The sequence below is a fragment of the Drosophila melanogaster genome, chromosome 3R (genome assembly GCF_000001215.4).
Source record: "Drosophila melanogaster chromosome 3R".
NCBI lineage: Eukaryota > Metazoa > Arthropoda > Insecta > Diptera > Drosophilidae > Drosophila > Drosophila melanogaster.
In genome coordinates, this window is record NT_033777.3 from 12,674,379 (window position 1) to 12,694,926 (window position 20,548).

Here is a 20,548-nt window from a genome sequence, read left to right on the forward strand (position 1 = left end):
AGAAGCAAGTCACAAAAGCGAAAGCCCGCCGGCGAGAGCACGTTCCGTCGGGAACAGATGTTGAAGCTCTAGCCGTCATCCCGCCCATGGGTCATACGTCAAATGGGCGGAACTGATAAGATTATGAAGTGCTATGTATGTGGCCGAAGTCGGCACTATGTGGGAGCGCCAGCTGTTGGCTTCTGAATCCCAGGAAAGGCGACGTCGAACGTGATGGTGGAACGGCAAATTATTCACTTGCAATCCGCCGACCAGTGCTGACCAACAGAGATGACAACCTCCGCTGACAGTGTGTTCGTTGCCCGATCCGATGGCATCTCCGCCGAAGGAGTCCGGGATCAGTACGCCGATGGCAAGGCCGCCAAGGTGTGGGAAATCTTCATCGGTGACAAAAACTCGCGTACGGACAACTACAAGAACTTCCTGATCGATATGCTGCGCAATAAGGGATGCAAGCGTGTCCTAGACGTGGCCTGTGGAACGGGGTAAGATGGGAAATCATCCTCGCATTTTCATCTGAACTATGGTATAGAATCAATACATCTAGTTAATGAATCCTTTAAGAATCCCTAATTTAATTATGCTCTATTGTGCTCTAATCTTCAACACTTTTCTTTCAGTGTGGACTCCCTGATGCTTGTGGAGGAGGGCTTCGAAGTTGTGTCCGTAGATGCCTCTGATAAGATGTTGAAGTACGCCCTCAAGGAGCGCTGGGCCCGGCGAAATGAAGCTGCCTTCGATAAGTGGGGTAAGTTGGGCAATGATCAATAAGCTTAGCCCTGTATCTATATCTATTGTTATCCTACAGTCATTGAGGAAGCCAACTGGTTGACACTGTACGACGACATTCAGGAGCACATTCAGGATGGTTTCGATGCCGTCATTTGCTTGGGCAACTCCTTTGCCCACTTGATGGACGGGTTCGGGGATCAGCGGGAGCACAAGCAGGCTATTGGCAACTTCGAAAAGTGCCTCAAGCCTGGAGGCGTCCTGCTTATCGATCATCGCAACTACGACAATATCCTGGAAACGGGAGCTACGCCTGCCAAGAGCATCTACTATAATGTAAGTACCAATTTCCCATTTAAAATCTAATGCCGATCTGTAGAATCTAATCCAATTAGCGTGTAGTTCATACCTCCTATAGTGAGTTGTACAAATTCTAGCGAATCATCTCCTCAATTAAAAACTATCTGTGAAAATAGCTTAATATTGTCGCATCATCGCGGTGATAAGAACGGATGATCTTGTTTGTGAACCCCACATAACACATCATAATCATCAATCGCCTTATCAGTTACACATCTTTCGATTCAATTAATCCAATAATCCAATGATGACTTGCTTCTAATTGCAGACGAGTCACACGGCGGACATCAAGACATCCGTGCTCTTCTACTGCGGTAAGCCCGCCCTGGTGTCGATGGACTACCTGATCGCTGGCAACAAGTTGACCAGTGAGTTCCGTCTGTCCTACTATCCCCACGGGCTGAAACGATTCCAGGAGATTCTAGCCGAGATCTTCTCCGCCAAAGCCAAGCACCAGTTGTATGGTGACTTCAAGGAGATGAGCCAGGTGAAGAACCCCGCCTTCTACATTCACCTGATCGAAAAGCCACAGGTTTAGATTTAAGTTTTTAGTTGTATTCACATAAGGCCACAAGACACATCCATATAAATATACATAAAGTTCCTTCGATTCGCACAGTCTCGAGTCTCCTCAGTTTTCTTCTAAACCATTATGCAGAATCGACCCACGATGGAGCCAAAGCACAGGGTCACCATGGCGGCCTCGATCACGAACGGGAATTTGGCCTTCACGTAGTTGAACATCCCGGTGTAGATGTTCGACAGGGCAGCCAGTAGTATCAACGTCATCTCTCGTCCGCCGAACTTCGCTTTAGACTGTCACTAAAACGCAATAGCTATCGAAACCCTCAATTCTTGGGGCGAGTGTCATTAGCCTTGCAAATGCTTTTCCATTACGTTTTCAATGGGTTCTGCTTTGCAGAGAAAATGAGTAACGATCGAAATGCGATACTTTAAAAACCAAATACTAGAAAAATTTGTGGTATTCTAATAACAGTGGAGCTGAAAGTTGGAAAACTATGTTACAGCAGTACTACAATACTTTGTATTTCCGAATTATGATGTATGAAGTCTACTATTATTATTCATTATTTTATTCTTATTATTATTTTATTACTATTATTTTACTTTTTGAACTATAATCCGGAAAATGGGACAGTACGTCAAGAATAGATTTTACTGTAGTAGACTTTGTAGCACAATACCCATGGGTATCAAATGTTTTTGTGTCTTCATGAAGGATCGTCTAGCAGAAAACGCTGACGTATGCTCATTAAAGTGTCATCGAATACAAAAAACAGAAGCCAGCTAACGAAAATAGGACTTAATTGACATGTTTATTAAAAATACGTTTTAGTTCTACGCAACGGCTTTACTATCACGAAAACGTGGTGAAATCTTAAGAGCGTGCTTCCCAATCCGAATTTAGATGCCAACGATTTTATTAATGCGCTTGACGTCGGTGATCTGGCGATCGATCTCCCCGGTTAGCTGGGTAAGTATCTCGGTGATAGTGCGGTGCTGTTTCTCCGGCAGCTCGTACGCGTTCTTCTTGAGGTCCTCTTGACTCTGGGCAATGTGGTAGCGCTGCTTGTTAAACGTCTTCTTAGCAGTCTCCAGTCCAGCGGCCAGGCTCTGGGTGACCTTATTAAGTCGAATCACCTCCTGCGAAAACTCCCGTTCCGCAATCACACTATTGGGTAGTGAGGCATTGGCCCTCTGCATCAGAGCGTTGCACTTGCGGACGAGCAGCTCCTGGTTGTAGCTAATCTCCTCGAAGCGCTCGGCAAGCTTGTGGGCCCGCTCGCTGATCAGTTCGCGTTCCTGCTCCAGGTCTTGGATCTCCTGCAGCTGTTGTTCCTTCTTCAGCTGGATCTGGTTGATGTGGCGTGTAAATGCGGCGCGCACAAGGTCATGTCGTTTAAGGTACTGCTCACGAAGCACCTCGATTGCCTGGTTAAGCAGTTCGAAGCTCTCCTGGGCGGATGGCGAGGAAAGTTTATCCGCCAAGATGGGCTGGTTAACACTACGTTGCAAAAGCGATTTAATCGTATCGACAAACGGTGGCCCACTTTCCTGCTGAGACACTTCCGAGTCAACTGGCTTATTCTCATTAGGTGTAACCAACAGCTGGGCATCAATTACCAGCTTAAGGCTAATCACCTGACCGCTGCCCAGCAGTAGAACTATACCGGCAGGAATTTGTAATAGGGCAAGTCCAAAGACTGCGTTCACCGTCTCACTGGAATCGAATTTTGTGCACAGAATGTACTCTGCACTTGCAGAGACCGCCAGCTCTAGACGATCTTCATCGGACTCGCTTTCCAAGTAACGTTGCAGCTCTGCGATAAAGCTGACCGTAACGGCATGAAGTCCTGCGTTGTGGTAGGCAAAGTAGCGAAGCTCATTGATCAAATCCCGCTTTAAGTATATGGGACAGTTGCCTCCTTCTTTTCCAGTTGCGGGTGCAGATATTCCCAGCTCAAGTTCGACAGTTTCTAGTACATGTACAACGTATTCGGCGGGTTCAATCAACACAGAGTCGTCAACCTCATTGAAAGAATGCTCAGTGGCCTCCGCCTCCATAAGCAGAGCATGGTGAAGCTTTCCATTGGATTCAGCTATAACAATGGTCGGCGGAAGTGATGGGATAATCATTAGGGCACAGGACTCCAGTCCATAATTGTCATGTGCCTGTGGCGTTATGGTAACGGGGCCCTGCAGGCGCGTATTCTCCGAATCCACGCCGGTCATCAAAATGTAGATGTTTCCATTCTCGCGGAGCACAACCATGGGCCACTCTATCCTCTCCTGTTTCGGCAGCGATTTGGCCGCCACAAGGGTTTTGTTGCTCTTATCCAAAGTGGTTTCGTTATTGCCGGCTGTTTCTGGTTCAGTGACACGTGGTTTTGCAGCAGGAGCGATGTCAAAGTCAACGGCTAGCTCGCCAAAGTCGCATAGCGAGTTATTGGCCCCACTTCGAAGCACCGGGGGACCCACCTGCCACACGTGGCGCAACTTGGAGTGATTGTACACTCGAATCGTGTTGTTGTTGAGCAGCACGAGCAGCGTGGAGTCTGACACGGAGTGCGGATGCCAGCGGACCTGGCGCACTTCCAAGTGCGGGTTTTTTAGGAAAAGCTGAGTGTCCAGGCCGAACGTGCGGCAGGTGATCACTGGCTTGCCATCCTTGTAGTATCCATCGGGGCCCCAGCGGCGGGGCAGCTCCATTATGACAACGCCGCGCGGTCCACTTAGTGCCACGAGGGAGCCCTCGTTGGAGGCCAGCACGCGGTCCACCTCCAGGCTCACCAAGCTCGATGGAATCAGTGTCTGGAACTGGATATTCACCTTTGCCGCCAGCGATGAGCGCCAGTTGCGAACCAACAGACAGCTGTCCTTCGCGTGCCAGGCAAAGAGCAGATCGTCCTTGCAGTCCAGCAGGTTCTGAGTCCTTTGCACCACGGGCAACCCATTGCGAATCTTCGCGAACAACTCCGTTTTGTTCAATTCCAAGACATCGGTGAGCGACATCGTTTGTTTATGCTTCAATTCGTTGCCCGGCTTGTAAGTCAATGCTAGTGTGATAGTAGTCTTCGGAAATCCGCAAAGTATTTTTTTTTAGTATTTTTTTAATTCGAATTCATGAAACAAGAAATTTGTTAAAAAAACGCTAACACCAACATTTTCGGAAAATGTACTAATAATTATTGCTGCTTAAACTTTTCAACGAAAGACGTTAGCATAAATCATGCTATAAATTTAAAAAATGGAATAATTGATTAATAGTTAATAAAAGATTATAAAAGGTAGATGTTATTATTTTTTAATATTGGTATAATTCACAGAACCCATTAATTCAACAACTTTTAATAATCTATTTAAAATCACTAAGTGCTATAAACATTTAAGTTCTCTTTTGGAGCTCCAACAGTGGCACAGATTTCAACTTCATCGTAATATCTTCAACAAAGTATAGATTTTCGAAGGGAAAACTCGTTTTAAACCTATAATTCCGCAATAACTTGGCTAATGTAACTTTCGCCGATATTAAGGCATATCTCCAACCTAAACAGAAGGAAATAATAAGAATATAGCTAAAACAATGGTCATAAATTAGCGATCACTCTGTTACCTATGCAATTTCGAATGCCCTTGGTAAAAGGTATATAGGCGTACGGATGCTTGTCCTGGATGTTGTGGGGGAGGAAATGATCTGGGTTGAAGGTCTCCGCATCCGGACCCCAGATCTTTTTGCTTCTGTGCATGTGATAAATGTCGATGGCGATCTGGACCCCTTTGGGAACCACTATACCATTGGACAGCTTCAGATCCTGAGACGTTTGTCGGGATACGACAGGAACAGGGGGTATTACTCTCATGGATTCGTTGAGGATCAGGTCAAGGTACACCATCTGCTGGGTGTCCGCGTAGGATACATCAAAGTCTCCTGTGTTTGGGAATATCGTCTTTATTTCCTCAAAGGCCCTCTCCTGGTATTCCGGAAACATCGCCAGCAACATCAGGGTGTAGTACACTGCATTAGCCGTGGTCTCAAAAGCTCCAAAAACGATGATATTCGACTCATCCTCAACATTCTTCAGGGTAAACACTCCTCGTCTCATCAAATCCGTGACCAGATTTAGAAATAGGTTTTTATCATTGGACTGGATGGAAGGTAGTGCTCCCATTTCGTCCTCGGCCAACTTTCTCTCAATTATCTAAAGGGGTTAAGAGATTCGTAAGTGAATAAGCGGAGGGAGTAGTTGGAGGTGCTCACCTTCCGAATAAACTGACGAATCTCAGTTTTGGCCTGGTAGTAGTGCGATTCCTTTCCAGCCAGCTGCCGGCAAAATCGGCTATTGAGCCACGGAGAGAAGCACATATCTGTCATGGTTTCCAGGATGCTATTAATGGATAGATGCATTCCGATTCCAAGTCAAAACTCACCATTGGTATCGCCCCAGCAAGGAATTGCTCCTGAAGCTCTCTTCATCCTTTACATCGCTGCCCATGGTGGTTTCTGCTTTCATATAAGTATATCATATATTTAATATCAGATCGACTCTTCTAACTGAATTATGCATTCTGGCTTTCGACCACTTTGTATGCAAACAACAAACGTGATAGCCATAATTTATGAGTCTTTTTTTAAACAAACAACACATTCTTCTTTACTCACGGGTGGCAATTCCCAGGGTGAAGCTCTGCAGCAGTGGAATGAGATCCTTCTCGCCGTCATCCTGCAGTGGTTCGAGTTGATCGAGCAGAAGGGCCGTCTCCCGGTTGAAAATGGGCAGGAAGCTGAGTAGCACCTTGTGGCCGAAGGCGGGATTCAGCAGCTTCCGATGGATGCTCCAGCGGGGATCTACACAAATCCACACTTAAGTAACTCCCACACTCGATTCCATAGACACACACCCTTCAGGCTGAATAATCCAACTCCGGCGCCATCGTCCACTGCCTTGTAAATAATGCCCTTGTTGACGCAGTGGGGAGATGTGAAGATATCCTGCACCACTTGGGGATCACTCACAATCATAAAGGGAATGGGCCCCAGCCAGGAGAAAATTGTCGGACCGTGCTTGTCGAGAAAGCAGCCGAATGCGTTGAGGATATCTGCGCACGGACACTCAGATTATTACTCCCGACCAACACAACAAACATCACAACATCCAAAGCACCTTCCCTGCGCATCAGCCAGTGAGCCATGCCCAAAATGGGATATCCAAGTGGTCCCGGTATCTTTAGCGTTAGCAGATAAAATCTGCGCCTGCTCCACAGAAAGTAGATCCAGAGCAGGAACAGCAGTCCACACCACAGCGTCCAGGTCAGCATGCTTAATCCTTTGCCAATGTCCGCTATCCAATTGTAATAATCCGTGTGCCAACAATTTTCGACCGATCGGTTTGAAGTGCGCCAACAATTTGATTGGCCAATTCTCAGTCAATCGACTTTTTATAATCCGGACGTGTTGACTGCTTTGGGACTCGATCGATCGATTTGTTGTCACGCGTGGAGCCCAGCAATCGACCTGGTTGACTCTCCTCCTCCCAGGAGAGAAGAAGCCGTAGGGGCTACGGGTGGAGACCCATTGAACCGCAGATAGCGCGCCGTTTTTTTTTTATTGGGACTCGACGTGGGGGGTTGCGCATACAAATAGCTATAATTTTGACTAATGGCCAGTGGTGACATGCGCCACACGCTCCAAGAATGCGAATTGGCAAACGACGATGCACTACGTCACTGATCGATTTCGATCTGAAGGGGGTGGGGGCGGGGTGCCACTAATGGCGTTGTATAACCAATCGAATCTCAGGTGGCAAAGTGCGATGACACAAATATTTTATTAACGGTAGCGTACGGTCAATAACAATAATTAGAATAACAAGATGGGTAAGTTTTTTGAAGCTAGTTTTAATGGGCGACCAGGTCTAAATATAGGGCGCACTTGCTTTTCAAGTTAAAAACATAAACAGTGTGGAACGAGTTAACTTTCATTTAATGAGAAAGCTTTGAAATAGTCGAATTTTTCAAAACATTATAAATAAAATCAAGTTATACCGCCACTTGACGTCCATACGCACAAATGTACGGATAGACGGACATGTCCAGATCAACTTGAAAGTGAGATAAATACTTTATAAGGTCGGAAACGCTTACCCTTTTTTTAGTTCCCGAACAACAATTCAATCGAACAAATAAAACGCGATGTGTTCTTATTCTGTGTATTATTTATTAAAATTTAAAATATTACTTTCATTTGGTTTTCAAACTGTTTTTAGCCTAGGTATATTATGCACGTATGGATGATGGGAAGGCGGCAATGCGTCTCCACCTGATGATGAATGAGCATATGCTTGGAAACATGTGCGACATGGCTATGGTCTATATAAAGAATGAACACCTCGATTTTGCGCTGGCTAAGCTGCGGGCTCCGACGACGAGATTACAGCGGAAAATGGCAGAACTTTTCAATTCGTTTCGAAAGTTTTGTGGAATTTAGCGTTTTTGAGTTATTGCGACGACTGCCTGTCTCCCTACGACGCCGATCCGTTGGTCACGGCGAGTTTCCCTGAAAGATGTACAGGATAATACAGTTGAGCGGGTTTTCGGGTGGAACGATTCGAGCCTGCCCATGCGATGACTCCGAAACACTCAGCGAGTAGTATGCGACATAAGCTGGCATTTATTTACAGCGGTTCCAAGTCGATGAGCCTTACGATCTACAAAGCAATCGGGGTCTATAGGAATGGGAATGGGTTTTAGGGGTTTAGGTGTGATGGGTATGCAGGTGCAGGGTTAGAGACAAGGTGCTCGGAATGTGGATTGAACAGAAGTGCGTCTTAGTCATGCTATTCGATTACAAACTCGATCCACACCAGAAAGGCAGAGTACGGCAGGCGAAGCAGAGAAGCTCTAGCAGCTAGCAACTAGGCAGTGAGTGAGTGAGTGGGTTAGTAGATGGAGTAGTTATAGCGACGCCTCTTGGGTTCGTCGCCCAGGGGCAGGGACTTGCTGGAGCCAGAGCGCCCGCTCAGCAGGGCGGTGTGCGAGCAGCTGGGCAGCAGGGTGCCCGGGTTAGTGTGAAGCGAGCTACTGGAATGGTCGCAGGCGGCGGAGTCTGAGATGCGAGTGGGGCTAGGCCAAGGTGAGTCGGGGTACGAACCAGTTCCGTTGTCCACGTGTCCATTGCTCTGGATAGTTGGGGACGCTGGTGCGCTTCCATTGATACCATTCGTGGCACCCATCAGCGGTGCACTGGACTTGGTGCCTGTTACAAAGTGGCAAATCAATTAACCTAGTTTAAAAGGGATTGGGTAGGAGTAGGAAAACCTAATACTTACCAGCCGACCGATAATGGCCGTTGCCGGCAATCTCGATGTCTCCATTGGCCAGTACCACCGCTCGCGGCGCACTGACCCCGTTCTCCTCCTCCTTGACGCACTTGATGAGGAACAAGAGCGAGGAGCCAAGTAGTGGGGGGAGTCCGGCGAGGATCAGCGGCAATGTGTAGGAGTTCGTGCTGTCGAAGATCATGCCCGCCACTGGTGGACCCACTGTGAGCGGAATAGAACTGAGTCCTAGCAGAAAGCCGATGGCCTGTGTGGCGCCCGAGGGGCCACAGATCTCGTAGGCTATTGGGCCCAGCAGCGAAATGAAGCAGCCGTCGAAAAGACCCATGACCAGGGTGAACGAGACGAGGATGACGTACGAGTTGGTGAGCGGCAGCAGCAAGGTAACCAGGCCAATGGACACCAAGGACAATTGTTGCAGGTACATACGGTTCACACCCGGCATATCGGCAATGACTCCGAAAATCAGACGCCCGATGCCGGAGGTGATGCCGATACACATGACCGGCAGGTTGACATCCTCTCCCGGAAAAGTGGTTTTCACGAACTGCATCATGTGCACATAGGGCACAAAGTAGCCGAACAAGGCGAGCGGCACACAAAGTGCCCAGATGACGAAGCGTTTACGCTTCCAGATCTCCACGTTGATGATCGAGCGTAGGAAGAGATTGATGCGCGATCTGCCGGGCTTCTTCTTCGGCGGCTCCGGTGGCGGATGCAGTGGCTTGTACACGAAGGAGCAAAGGATAATAAAGGCGGAAACGAGGCTCATTATCTGGAAGACGAGAAGCCATAAGTATACTAGCAAGTAGATGCCATCTTTATTCCACTTACCCGCAGGGTCCCCTCCAGACCATAGCTACCGAGCAGCTTGTCCAGACAGGGCGGCAGTATCACAGTGAAAACGCTGGAGCCGGCGGTCACAAAGCCACTCACCTTTCCCAGGTACCGCTTGAAATAGTGGCCCAGGATGGCCAATGTGGGCGTGTAGGCAAGGGCGGCACCCAGGCCGAACATGATCCCGTAGGTGAAGTACAGGGCGCCGATGTTCTCCGTGCAAAACGAGGACAGCAGCAGTCCTCCCGCGGAGAGGACTCCGCCGGCGAACGTGGTCAGCCGCAGGCCAATCTTGTCCGTCAGACAGCCAGCCATTGTGGAGAAGAGGAATGTGGTGCCGATGGCCAGGGCGCCAATCAGAGCTGAAAGTAATTTCTACAATGATTAAGTATTCTTGATATCCAAATTAAGTAATCTGTGTGAAAACAAGAAACTTTGTGAAATCCAGAAGGTGTGCTTCCTTAAATACAGCTACATTTTGACCCATTTTTAAAGCTATGTTGAAATATTAAATACCTTTCATCTTAAGTAAAGATCATTTCAATATGTGGATGTGAAGGAATGTTGATTTGCAATCTCACGTCTTGCACAATATTTGGTTTTCTTGCTTATCAAAATTTATATTGTTAATATTGTTTATATATATATTGTTTCTAGATGGATTCCTGTGCATTTATTTGCCGTGAGGCAACTACCTAATCCCGATCTTGTTGACCAACTGTCTGCTCGACTCACTTGGACCAATTTCAATTGACAAATCGAATCTCACGCACTTGCGGTCGATTGTGAAGTGAGGCCATGCAAACCATGTCTAGAGTTGGGCCGCCATCCCAGGTGTTTCATTGCAACTTCCAGGTGGATGCCCGACTGCGTCGAACAGAGTGTGCGAGCTGGAAACCCGATCCGCTGGCGGTTGATGGGGTTGGAAGACCAAATGCATCTTGTCGCACGCCGCTCAAAGATTCGATTTTCGTCGTCAATAATTTTCCGCTGAACTCTGGCTGAAGAAGTGGGGGAAATCCAATGGTTTTCGTGGCGTAAACACTTTCGCTTGTTCCACTTTGGCACTTCCAATTGATGTCCGACTGACAGAATTGGGTTAATTCTTTGTTGCCCGCCTGCGAGGATGATCAAATGCCGTGATAACGCAGTTGTGCAGCTGCAGCCGCGCCAGCGTCCCAATGGTCCATTGCCTGGGACATGGACAGTGGACCGGAGCAGGTAGCGCTTCCAAAGCAATTATCGCTTTATTTACGACTAATTGAAACCGTATAGATTATATTTATAGCACGCAATTAGAAGTCTATGACCCCTCAAAACTAAGCGGACTTGTAGTTCCAATCGCGGAGAATTTCAAATACTTCTATACGCCGGAACTGGAGATAAGCCCTCGATTCAGTTCGCGTGTCCGTCCGAATTTGTTGTCACAATCTACGTCGGAATGGCTTTTTTAATGGCGATATGCACACCATTCATAAGCTAACCTCCCTTGAACTTTAATCCAAAGATTTGTTTATTTCTTTCCATTTTCATTTTCATTTCAGTGTATAAGAAGTACGCTCCTCAGCTATCTTAAATTCCACATAGTATATAATATGGTAGAAATACAATAGAACAGAAAGTGCAACGCACATGTCCCAAAATAACACTTGACCCACTCCAGATGCCTCATGGATACCTATTGACCGTTCGCCGAGACACGTCCCATTGAGGAATGGGGCCGTGAGATGGCACGTAACTCTCGCCCACATGCGCAGAACGATATTCCACTGCAATCTCGGCAAGAGCCGGCCAGTCCAATGTCAATGCCACAGATAGAGACGTCGACGACGATACTCTCTCACTGCACAGCCAGCAGTCAATGGCGAGGAGAGGCATTAGATAATAGCCTAATGGACGGTGCCAAAAATCGGTGCTAAAAACGAATCCGTACGGAAGGGGAATCTGCCGGGTTGCATGGCTCCGCCGGCGTCTGGCGAAAATAGATCGGAATATTTATAGGACGCCTCATATTCATAGTTAGGTAGGCAACCCGATGCGATCTCATGCAATATCTGACGCAATCTGCAGGCGGATTGCATCGTGGGATAGCACTTAGATTGACACTCGATTGGATGATTGATCTTGACCTCCGATCCGCGCGGATGAACCAATGGTCCAACCAGCGTCCACTAAGCTCCCCCAAGTCGCGCTGATGTGCCTACGGAGGTGTGTAATTGACAAAGGCTGACAATTAATTGACGAATCGACACCGCGATAAAAGTGGGCGGAGGAAGAGGAGGAAAAGGAAAATATGGCACACAAGAGCTGGGGTTCGGGTTCGGATTACGTCAGGTTTTAATCATATTGCGGAACTGAACTGGCAGCCAGTCTTGGCTTAGCTCTAGCCTTAGCCCTAGATGAGTGCATCTGGCTGCCGTTCGGTCGGAGGAGGATCGCTGTCAGGCGGAGCACTTGAGGGGCTTCCCCGATGCAGCGCCGTCAGTCGACCAAGTAACTGGGTCACTGGCTGGTGGCTTTCGTCTTCTGCCGGTCGGCTTGGCCAATTCGACCAGCTCGTCTTAAAAACGCCGGCCGTGCCCCCAATGCGTTAGCCGTCCCACGTTGCGTATGCGTAATGCAGGCCAAGCGGCACAACCTTGACAAATGCTGTGGTATGAACCCTGCTCGTTTGTTTCAGTTGTTTCTGGTTGAGGGTGGCTCTGCCCGGTGCTCCAGTTAAGGTGGCCAAAAAACAATGATGCACTTCTGGCGGAGAACCCTACGGATTTTCCGCTCCAACTCTATGCGACGTCGCTGTCTTCGTGCTCTTCGCACTCGAAGTCTGTTGAATAATGCTTTGTGATCCAATCAACTTTTAGCAATTTAATTCACTTGACGTCGCTACGTTGGATTCCTATATCGTCACTTCGTTCGTACTACGTACTACAACGTTTTATTGAACCCAAGAGCTGGCGGATGGGAGACGCCAATGTGCGTTGCCATGTCCGAGTGTCCGTTAGATTCGAAATAAATATTAATAAATGTAAATAAAAATTGGCAAAGTATTATTGCGTATGAAGTCCGTCATCATCTAATCAAATTTAAATTCGTAAATATAAGATCTCCTTTATATATTTCAAGGCAACTTCAAGTGGTGATAGTACAATCTTTGCCTGTGGATGCCATTAAATGCAAGTCAGATGTGACAATATTATCAACTAATGGGGAATCTTTGACGATTGAACCTCTAGGCTTTTGCAAATCAAAGTCTGAGACCCCCCGGTCAGCAATCAGAGGCCATAAAATATGATTTGTTCTCTGGAGTGGTTGGCCAGGTCCGTGCCCAAAAGAGATAGTAGTCGCAAAAAACAACTGCCCAGTTCCCATCTAATCTCATTTGCCCTGCCTGCATAATTACAATCAACGCCGGCAGCAGCCGTCCATAAATTCCGAATAGATGCGCCAGGGGCTGAAGGGATTATAGACAAATTGCTTTCGTGTACGGATGGATGGGGGAAACATCCCCAAGTTCCATACCCCATACTCGATACCCGATTTCCGTGACACACTCACCCGCTTTGCTGGACGCCTCCGGATCGCCGAGCTTCGTAAGCCTATCCGTCAGCAGCGAATGGATAACGCCGTAGGTGTTGATGAACCCAAAGATGATGCCGTTGCAAAGGAAGGCGCTCACCATGACCAGCCAGGCGCGTGCTCCTCCGTCCGGTGGCTCCTTGCCGTGTATGTCCCGACAGCAGGGCGCCTCGATGTGTGTCCCGTTCGCGTTGCCATTCCCATTCTGAACGGGAGCTGACGGCTTCATTGCATCCTTGCCATTCGCATGCACCAATCCGTTGGTCGCGGATGCTGTATGTCCATTGGCGGCGGGCAGGATACGACCATTCACCTGGCTCTGCAGGTCGTTCAGCGGTTCATTCTCAGCCATGGCTGCTGGCTAGGATTGGATTCGGAGTGCTGCCTGCAAATTTATCATATAGTGTATGAGGTTTAAGTGCATTGAATCGGTTGGACGCACTCCGCGTATCAGTAAGCCACACTGCACCCAAATATGCCGAAATGATACCAGTGCCACTCGCATTTCCCCATCCCGGAAAATAATCGCCGACTGACGCGGAATTGGCTGGTCAAATATTTGGACACTTTTATCGCTATTTGCGCCCCCGACAAATGAAAATGCAGTTTACATTGTCGGCGAACCAGAGGCGAACTAAATGAGCAACAAAGGCTAGATCTTAAGGGAGAGTTACTAGGGAAGATCTCAGTTTCGACTGGAGATAAGCTGAGGGAATTGCTATAAAGGTATAAAGATATAAGGGATGCCTTTTACTTTTGAATATTTCAAATAACATAAATTGTATCTTTAAATAAGTTACCCTTCTGTTCTTTAGCATGTTAGTCACTTATTTAGCCAACGAAAAGTTTAAATTGGATTAAATTGCAAAGCTCAGTTAACGAGGAACCATAAAAAAAACTGGTTCAAATTAATATCCAAAGATATCATGGCCACATAACTTTCGATTCCGCCTCCAATTTCCCTGCTTAGTATCTGGTCAGCAACATTGTAATGCACTTTTAAAGCTGCGCAGAACACAGATTGCATTACAAGCGATAACTGAAATTCGTCGCATTTTTCGATTATGCATGCCCTTGTCGAGTGCACTTGAGGGGTTCGGGGCGCGGTAGCTCGAGGTGGGTCTACTGTCTATGGTTGACGGTTCATTGCAGCGTTCCGTTCTGCAAACGTTTCTTTTTCCCGCCGCGGGGCAGCCGAAAAAACCGCATCGCCGCCACAGCGAAAACTCAATGTAATGCGAACCGCTCGACGGAATTGTAGTAAAAATAAAGAAATACAACTAAAACCACTGTCGTTCTTGGCGGCTATCACCGAAGTTCGCGCTATCAACGCCATGCACGTGCTCGCTCGACACCCAGCTCAATCCCAAGGGGGGTCACTGCCTAAACCGAAGGTCATCCACCGGTCGATGGGTTGGCCCTTATGTAATCGCCGGCGTTTGGACGAACTTCAAGTCCGCTCCTCTACGTACTTGTAAGCCGGAACTCCAGTCGCTGCAGGCAGACGTGCGATTCACTTGAAGACTCTGGGAATCAGATGAAGCCGACTCGAGAATCGCGGGAATCAGTGGTCGGGTGGAGACCTCTCGAGCGAGCACACAACCGAACGCTTGCGTCGTCGGCGGCGGAATGAAGAAAACTGAATTATTTTCCACGAGCTGTTTTTGCGAAAAATCGCTCGCTCACTTGATGAGGGGCGCCTAATCGGAGAAGCAGAGCAACTGTTCTCTGCGGTAAACAAAAATTCACCTAGGCAACGCTCAGACAAGCGATGCGTCAAGGGTTTCCCATCAGCCAGGCTGATGATGCAGCTGCTCCAGGTCCAGTTCCTCGCGCAATCACATGATCCCGGGCGGGATTTTGTGTTCAAATTGAATGCTCTTCTAATTGATCAATTCCCAGAATTAGAAACTGAAGCATTCGGCGGTCCACTGCGCAATACCATCAATTGGTGGTTAGTCGGTGGCGATGACTTCCACCGCCTGCAAGTGGCCATATCCGCCGCAGCCACCAAAGCGAACTGTTCCAGTGCTCAATAGCCTGACCCCAACTTGACTCATCCGGCGAATTGTTCGCCGCTCCTGGCGCCGGCGCTTCCTCTTTTCATATTGCGATCAAAGGCCCGTCGAGTGGTTTCGGGTATATGTATGTGTTTGTATATTTTGACTGGACTCCGGCGAGGAGCAAAGGCCACGTGCATTGTGTTAGATGAGATGTATAAATGTAAAACTTACTCGTTAGTGGAAGATTCAATTCGATTAATTTAAATAACTACTAGCTAACCAATGGACACCATCACATTTTCAGAGGAGCAGCGTCGAGCGACATGGGCAGCACAGGTTCCGGCTGGTCGATGATCAGCTTCAGATTCTTGTCGGGCCACTCGAGCTCCAGTCGCTCCTTGGGCTCGCATTTCTCGTCTAGGCCCGCGCTGCGGAAGTCTTCCATCAGGCGCGGCACCAGTTCATCGGGAATCAGGACCTGAATCCAGTAGCCCAGCACGCCGTACGGTTCGTTCACTGTCACCGCCGAGCCGGTGACGGATTCCGCCACCAAAGTGAGCGCCAGATGCTGAGCCTTGAAGGTGAAGTGGCGCCCATGTCGGATGCGATCCTTGATGGCCAGTAGGAGGTACTTGGCCACACCAGGTGCGAGGGTAATCTCAATACCGTCCAGTGAAATGCAGTTTGGTGCCTGCGCTTGAAAGTCCAGGGGACAGGACTTGTGCAGCGAATTGCTGCTCATCGACATGGATTGTGGAAAGCTTGGTTCCTCGCGTTTCATTTGCGTATCCGTCAGCTGCCGATTGTTTTCGTCGTTGGCGCACTTCTCGCTCAGCGCCTGGAAATCCACCTCCTCCTTCACCTCCTTGGTAGGTTTCAGCTCACGGAACGTAAAATCTGCATTAACGCCGGCCAGATCGGAACCCTGCTTCTCCAGATCGTCCTGTAGGTTTAGCAGCGTTTCGGGAAACAGTTCGAAGACGCTCATCTGGCGATCCATGTTAGTCACCAGCCAATCACCGCCAGTTTGCATATCTTGGCGAAGGAAGTTGAGCACACCGCGCCCGTTCCAACGCGATGCCTGCTCAAGTTCGTCGTCAAAGACGCCGACGATCTGGCAGAAGTCCACCGTGCCCGTGGGAGTGTCGATGCAGCCCAACTGCGGGTCCTGGGCGACGAGCAGGTTCTGTAGCTTGGAAGTGGTACTGCCATCCAGACTCTTGCGCCACGGGATGTTGTCTCCGAAGCACAACCCGTTGCCTGTTTGAAAACAATAGCGTCCGATGGCCTGCAACAGGTTCGCCGGCCAGGTGGGCGGTCTTTGGGGCTTTTCCGGGTTCTCAATCTGCTGCTTTAGCTCTATTTCTGTTTTGGCCAAGCGAAAGGTCAACTCGAACCCCATGCCAGACCGAGTGACGCCCTCCTCGCGCAAGTGGACTCGCTCGTCCCCGTGTAGGTCGCTGAGTCCGAAACTAATGTAGTGCCAGTGCGGCGGAACGTTCCTATCCACATCTCCGGGATAGTTGTACATGCTAATGTAGTCCAACGGATCCTGACCGCCCAGCCAGTACTTGAGCAGTGTGGTCACCTGCAGCGGGTTCGGCTGGTTGGGGTACACCTGCCCGAGGTGGTCTATGATGGCCTTAAGGCCCGGCGGAGGCTTCACCTCAGGTTTTTTGTCCAAATTCGCCTCGGCCATTTCATCCAGTTTGATCAGTATGACCTCAGTTGGAACGTTGCGGAATACCACCGCTTGAATATACCATGAATAAAAATACTGCCATGTAAAGTGCGGATTTGACAATGGAAACTTACATGAGTTTCTTTTAAAACCATTATTTATTTTTAAAACCTTTTTTATAATAATTATTACTTTCTTACTTTTTTCTGCTTATTTTTAAAATGTAGAGAAAAACAGTGAAAATATATATCCATATAGCTTTAAACCACCACCATGTAAAATATTGAGTATTTCTTGCCGTGGTATATTTTTACATGCTGTTTATTTCTGCCAACCACCTACGGTCACCCTGTTGACCAACTATTTAATAGAAAATTTGCAAATTTTGATAAACGCACAAAATGGAGCCTTATGATGTCGTCGTCAACCAGCCCGTCGTCATAGATAACGTAAGTGGAGATGGGGCTCATTAAATGCGGGTAGCTTTGTGCAAATCTAGGGTTCCCAAAGTTTTAGCCAGCAAACAGTGACATCACCTACCGCCCGTCCCTTTGTCAACGAGCTTTCAAGCCGTCTTCAAATGGCCAACATGACTAATCCCAGAGAGAATAGCTCCGCAAACGCCAGAGATGGTTCAATTCGGAAGTGAAGACAGCGAAAACGGGGAATTTGGTCTATAAAGCTTGCGTGGAATCCCTTTATCTGCCCAGCACACGCACACACGGATATCTGCGGGCGGTGGCTGCATCCCTGCTGTTGCGTCCCTGCATCTGGAAGCCTCTGTCGAAGTCCATTTGGTGCCCGTACTCCATTGGGTAAACCACGGGAATAGACTCCACATGGGAGGCAGCGGGTCGCTTTAAGCGCTCCAGTTCGGGATCTATCTTCACACCACACTTGCCCCTGTATGTGCTGAACATCTTGGGGCGCAGCAGCTTGTTGTAGGGATCGCGGAATTGATCTCGGTACTTCTGGCACTCCAAATAGAAGGAGTCCACCTTGTACAAGCTGCCGTAGCTGATGTTGGTCAGTCCAACTGGCGGTGCGAACTTTAGTAGCGATTCCCGTTCGTATTGCGAATTCTTTGACACGGTCATCATGTCCACTTCCGGCACACTAAAGGATTCCATGTTGACTATATAGATTTCCTGTTTGCACGTTGAATTTTAAATAAAATAAGCTGACGCAACTAACTAAATGTATTCCACATCACTTTTGACAGGGCTCCGGTGTGATCAAAGCCGGCTTTGCTGGTGAGCACATTCCAAAATGCAGGTTTCCCAATTAGTAAGTGCCGTGGACCACTCACGAACCTTAAGAACCCCTAGAACTAATGCCTTCTCCTGCAGCATTGGCCGGCCCAAGCATGTCCGAGTGATGGCTGGTGCGCTGGAGGGCGACATATTCGTTGGACCCAAGGCGGAGGAGCACCGTGGCCTGCTTAGCATCCGGTACCCCATGGAGCACGGCATTGTCACCGACTGGAATGACATGGAGCGGATATGGAGCTACATTTACAGCAAAGTAATTTGTCCATAAATGTTCCATAATCTTAACTAAATGTTTTAAATGGCATTGACCAGGAACAACTGGCCACCTTCACGGAGGATCATCCCGTGCTGCTGACCGAGGCCCCGCTTAATCCGCGCCGAAACCGCGAAAAGGCAGCCGAGTTCTTCTTTGAAGGCATCAATGCACCTGCGCTCTTTGTGTCCATGCAGGCGGTGCTCAGTCTGTAAGCATTGCAATCTCACGAACTGCCCCTATCGATTTCATTTAACCACACTCTTGCAGCTACGCCACCGGTCGTGTGACTGGCGTAGTGCTCGACTCCGGCGACGGTGTGACGCATGCGGTTCCTATCTACGAGGGATTCGCCATGCCTCACAGTATTATGCGCGTGGACATCGCCGGGCGCGATGTGACGCGCTACCTGAAGACACTCATCCGCCGGGAGGGCTTTAACTTCCGGTCGACTGCCGAATTTGAGATTGTGCGCTCCATCAAGGAGAAGGTCTGCTATCTGGCCACCAATCCGCAGAAGGAGGAGACCGTGGAAACCGAGAAGTTTGCCTACAAGCTGCCCGACGGCAAGATCTTTGAGATTGGACCTGCACGCTTCAGGGCGCCGGAGGTGCTCTTCCGGCCCGATCTGCTGGGCGAGGAATGTGAGGGCATTCACGACGTTCTGATGTACTCCATCGAGAAGTCAGATATGGATCTCAGGAAAATGCTCTACCAGAACATCGTGCTGTCCGGCGGATCAACGCTCTTCAAAGGATTCGGCGACCGTCTGTTGTCCGAACTGAAGAAACACTCGGCTAAGGATCTCAAGATCAGGGTAATTATTTCTAACAATTGTATAGTTCTGTGCCATGAGTTCTGAAACTCACGAATTTATGTTAACAGATCGCTGCGCCGCAGGAACGTCTGTACTCCACATGGATGGGCGGATCGATTTTAGCCTCGCTCGATACTTTCAAGAAGATGTGGATCTCGAAGCGGGAATACGAGGAGGAGGGACAGAAAGCCGTGCACAGAAAGACTTTTTAGCCTGTTTATAAGCTTAAACGCCATTTGTAAAAGGCTAATTAAAATGTATATCAAATCCTTGTGTCAGCTAACATGAAGTACCCTATAAATTGAAAAGTAAAATGTGTATGTTTTACGCATCAAGGGCGCAAAGTATTTAAAATGCTATTTATTGAAACTGCTTTCCCAGCCTAGAAAATAAAGTACTAAAATTTATAATTCACTTGCGGATAATTCCTTCCCAGGTTAACTCTTAAACAATAAACCAAGAAATTTCAACAAGCTATTGTATATTTGGATGTACCTAACAGATAGTAATATCTTATTGCTCGAAAGATTTTTTACACTACCGCGGATACATTAGCTATCAAAAAAATTGTACTTTCTTCATCTGAGATAGCTAGTGACGCCAACTTGGGATGTTTGTGACCCCATGGGAATGCTACCACCCAAAAACATGCTCTTGTTCGGAATCAGGGGAAAAACTATGGGCTGCCGGTCCACAGTTGCGGCAATCGCCTGCGTCATCTTGATGACGCTCTGGTCCAGCTTGATTCCGCACTTGCCCTTGTGCAGGTGGAAGAATGCCGGACAGTGGACCTTGCCGTAGGGGTCACGATAGTGATCCCGGTACTTTTGGCACTCCAAATAGAATGTGTCAATCCTGTAGATCTCTGCACGACTTATGGTGGCCAGGTCGACCGCCTCGGGCACGAATTTACGAATCATCTGACGATCTTTTTGGGATTTCTTCGAAACGTCCCAGTACTGAGCCTCTGGTATGGCAAATTCCATGGTTCTTTTTTTTTATAAATCTTTCAACGAAATATATTTAAATTTCTTTTTTAAAACTCCTAACTAAAGCTGTGTGTAAATTGTACTGTTGTGAGAGACTCAGCTCACTGTGATGCAAACCAAAATAAGAAATATAAATAAAATAAACTCAAAATATCATCAAAGACATAAATTAAAGG

General features: G+C 48.1%; 9 protein-coding genes across 10 annotated transcripts; 2 read left to right on the plus strand and 7 right to left on the minus strand.

Annotated features, from left to right (window-relative positions):
* The first annotated feature begins 229 nt into the window (after window positions 1–229).
* On the plus strand, window positions 230–1,706 carry Gnmt (Glycine N-methyltransferase). The gene is made up of 4 exons (NM_141966.4): window positions 230–485; window positions 621–748; window positions 809–1,065; window positions 1,358–1,706. The coding sequence occupies exons 1-4, from the start codon at window positions 271–273 to the stop codon at window positions 1,625–1,627; spliced, it is 870 nt and encodes a 289-aa protein (NP_650223.1). The 5' UTR covers window positions 230–270; the 3' UTR covers window positions 1,628–1,706.
* CG43630 (uncharacterized protein) lies at window positions 1,632–1,882 on the minus strand. The gene has a single exon (NM_001260150.1). The coding sequence runs from the start codon at window positions 1,876–1,878 to the stop codon at window positions 1,732–1,734; it is 147 nt and encodes a 48-aa protein (NP_001247079.1). The 5' UTR covers window positions 1,879–1,882; the 3' UTR covers window positions 1,632–1,731.
* A 226-nt stretch (window positions 1,883–2,108) lies between these two features.
* Window positions 2,109–4,674, minus strand: mbo (members only). Its single transcript, NM_079606.4, has one exon. The coding sequence runs from the start codon at window positions 4,621–4,623 to the stop codon at window positions 2,515–2,517; it is 2,109 nt and encodes a 702-aa protein (NP_524330.2). The 5' UTR covers window positions 4,624–4,674; the 3' UTR covers window positions 2,109–2,514.
* Window positions 4,675–4,900: 226 nt separating this feature from the next.
* On the minus strand, window positions 4,901–6,997 carry Cyp313a4 (Cytochrome P450 313a4). Its single transcript, NM_141967.4, has 7 exons — window positions 6,774–6,997; window positions 6,511–6,708; window positions 6,272–6,457; window positions 6,040–6,112; window positions 5,870–5,996; window positions 5,225–5,810; window positions 4,901–5,157 (listed from the first exon to the last, which is right to left on the minus strand). The coding sequence occupies exons 1-7, from the start codon at window positions 6,925–6,927 to the stop codon at window positions 4,997–4,999; spliced, it is 1,485 nt and encodes a 494-aa protein (NP_650224.3). The 5' UTR covers window positions 6,928–6,997; the 3' UTR covers window positions 4,901–4,996.
* An 810-nt stretch (window positions 6,998–7,807) lies between these two features.
* kar (karmoisin) lies at window positions 7,808–14,989 on the minus strand. 2 transcript variants are annotated; one of them, NM_143768.3, is made up of 6 exons: window positions 14,831–14,989; window positions 13,338–13,743; window positions 9,780–10,144; window positions 8,937–9,720; window positions 8,759–8,863; window positions 7,808–8,164 (listed from the first exon to the last, which is right to left on the minus strand). In NM_143768.3, exons 2-6 carry the CDS (start codon window positions 13,708–13,710, stop codon window positions 8,130–8,132), a joined length of 1,662 nt encoding a protein of 553 aa, NP_652025.2. In that variant the 5' UTR covers window positions 13,711–13,743; window positions 14,831–14,989; the 3' UTR covers window positions 7,808–8,129. The 2 variants fall into 2 exon arrangements, with proteins under 2 accessions (NP_652025.2, NP_001189213.1); NM_001202284.1 differs by lacking the exon at window positions 7,808–8,164 and having other exon boundaries at window positions 8,257–8,863.
* Window positions 14,990–15,494: 505 nt separating this feature from the next.
* Window positions 15,495–17,090, minus strand: Su(fu) (Suppressor of fused). The gene has a single exon (NM_080502.5). The coding sequence runs from the start codon at window positions 17,058–17,060 to the stop codon at window positions 15,654–15,656; it is 1,407 nt and encodes a 468-aa protein (NP_536750.2). The 5' UTR covers window positions 17,061–17,090; the 3' UTR covers window positions 15,495–15,653.
* Window positions 17,091–17,354: 264 nt separating this feature from the next.
* CG31347 (uncharacterized protein) lies at window positions 17,355–18,219 on the minus strand. Its single transcript, NM_169477.2, has one exon. It carries the CDS (start codon window positions 18,170–18,172, stop codon window positions 17,741–17,743), a length of 432 nt encoding a protein of 143 aa, NP_731735.1. The 5' UTR covers window positions 18,173–18,219; the 3' UTR covers window positions 17,355–17,740.
* On the plus strand, window positions 17,365–19,854 carry Arp1 (Actin-related protein 1). The gene is made up of 6 exons (NM_079607.3): window positions 17,365–17,491; window positions 18,265–18,329; window positions 18,392–18,566; window positions 18,626–18,777; window positions 18,837–19,383; window positions 19,452–19,854. The coding sequence occupies exons 1-6, from the start codon at window positions 17,444–17,446 to the stop codon at window positions 19,593–19,595; spliced, it is 1,131 nt and encodes a 376-aa protein (NP_524331.2). The 5' UTR covers window positions 17,365–17,443; the 3' UTR covers window positions 19,596–19,854.
* CG14391 (uncharacterized protein) lies at window positions 19,851–20,464 on the minus strand. The gene has a single exon (NM_141968.5). The coding sequence runs from the start codon at window positions 20,367–20,369 to the stop codon at window positions 19,962–19,964; it is 408 nt and encodes a 135-aa protein (NP_650225.2). The 5' UTR covers window positions 20,370–20,464; the 3' UTR covers window positions 19,851–19,961.
* Between the last annotated feature and the right edge of the window lie 84 nt (window positions 20,465–20,548).

Excerpts from the sequence above, each read along its gene's own strand:
- Gnmt (NM_141966.4), top strand. The coding sequence starts at position 271 with ATGACAACCTCCGCTGACAGTGTGTTCGTTGCCCGATCCGATGGCATC. Across the intron at positions 486-620 it reads GACGTGGCCTGTGGAACGGG|TGTGGACTCCCTGATGCTTG; the intron begins GTAAGATGGGAA and ends CTTTTCTTTCAG. Across the intron at positions 1,066-1,357 it reads CCAAGAGCATCTACTATAAT|ACGAGTCACACGGCGGACAT; the intron begins GTAAGTACCAAT and ends TTCTAATTGCAG.
- kar (NM_001202284.1), bottom strand. The coding sequence starts at position 13,710 with ATGGCTGAGAATGAACCGCTGAACGACCTGCAGAGCCAGGTGAATGGT. Across the intron at positions 10,145-13,337 it reads GGAGGCGTCCAGCAAAGCGG|CTCTGATTGGCGCCCTGGCC; the intron begins GTGAGTGTGTCA and ends AATTACTTTCAG. Across the intron at positions 9,721-9,779 it reads GTCTGGAGGGGACCCTGCGG|ATAATGAGCCTCGTTTCCGC; the intron begins GTAAGTGGAATA and ends CTCGTCTTCCAG.
- mbo (NM_079606.4), bottom strand. The coding sequence starts at position 4,623 with ATGTCGCTCACCGATGTCTTGGAATTGAACAAAACGGAGTTGTTCGCG.
- Cyp313a4 (NM_141967.4), bottom strand. The coding sequence starts at position 6,927 with ATGCTGACCTGGACGCTGTGGTGTGGACTGCTGTTCCTGCTCTGGATC. Across the intron at positions 5,997-6,039 it reads TTGCTGGGGCGATACCAATG|CATCCTGGAAACCATGACAG; the intron begins GTGAGTTTTGAC and ends ATCCATTAATAG. Across the intron at positions 5,811-5,869 it reads TTCGTCAGTTTATTCGGAAG|ATAATTGAGAGAAAGTTGGC; the intron begins GTGAGCACCTCC and ends TAACCCCTTTAG.
- Arp1 (NM_079607.3), top strand. The coding sequence starts at position 17,444 with ATGGAGCCTTATGATGTCGTCGTCAACCAGCCCGTCGTCATAGATAAC. Across the intron at positions 17,492-18,264 it reads AGCCCGTCGTCATAGATAAC|GGCTCCGGTGTGATCAAAGC; the intron begins GTAAGTGGAGAT and ends CACTTTTGACAG. Across the intron at positions 18,778-18,836 it reads ATGCAGGCGGTGCTCAGTCT|CTACGCCACCGGTCGTGTGA; the intron begins GTAAGCATTGCA and ends ACACTCTTGCAG.
- CG31347 (NM_169477.2), bottom strand. The coding sequence starts at position 18,172 with ATGGAATCCTTTAGTGTGCCGGAAGTGGACATGATGACCGTGTCAAAG.
- CG43630 (NM_001260150.1), bottom strand. The coding sequence starts at position 1,878 with ATGACGTTGATACTACTGGCTGCCCTGTCGAACATCTACACCGGGATG.
- CG14391 (NM_141968.5), bottom strand. The coding sequence starts at position 20,369 with ATGGAATTTGCCATACCAGAGGCTCAGTACTGGGACGTTTCGAAGAAA.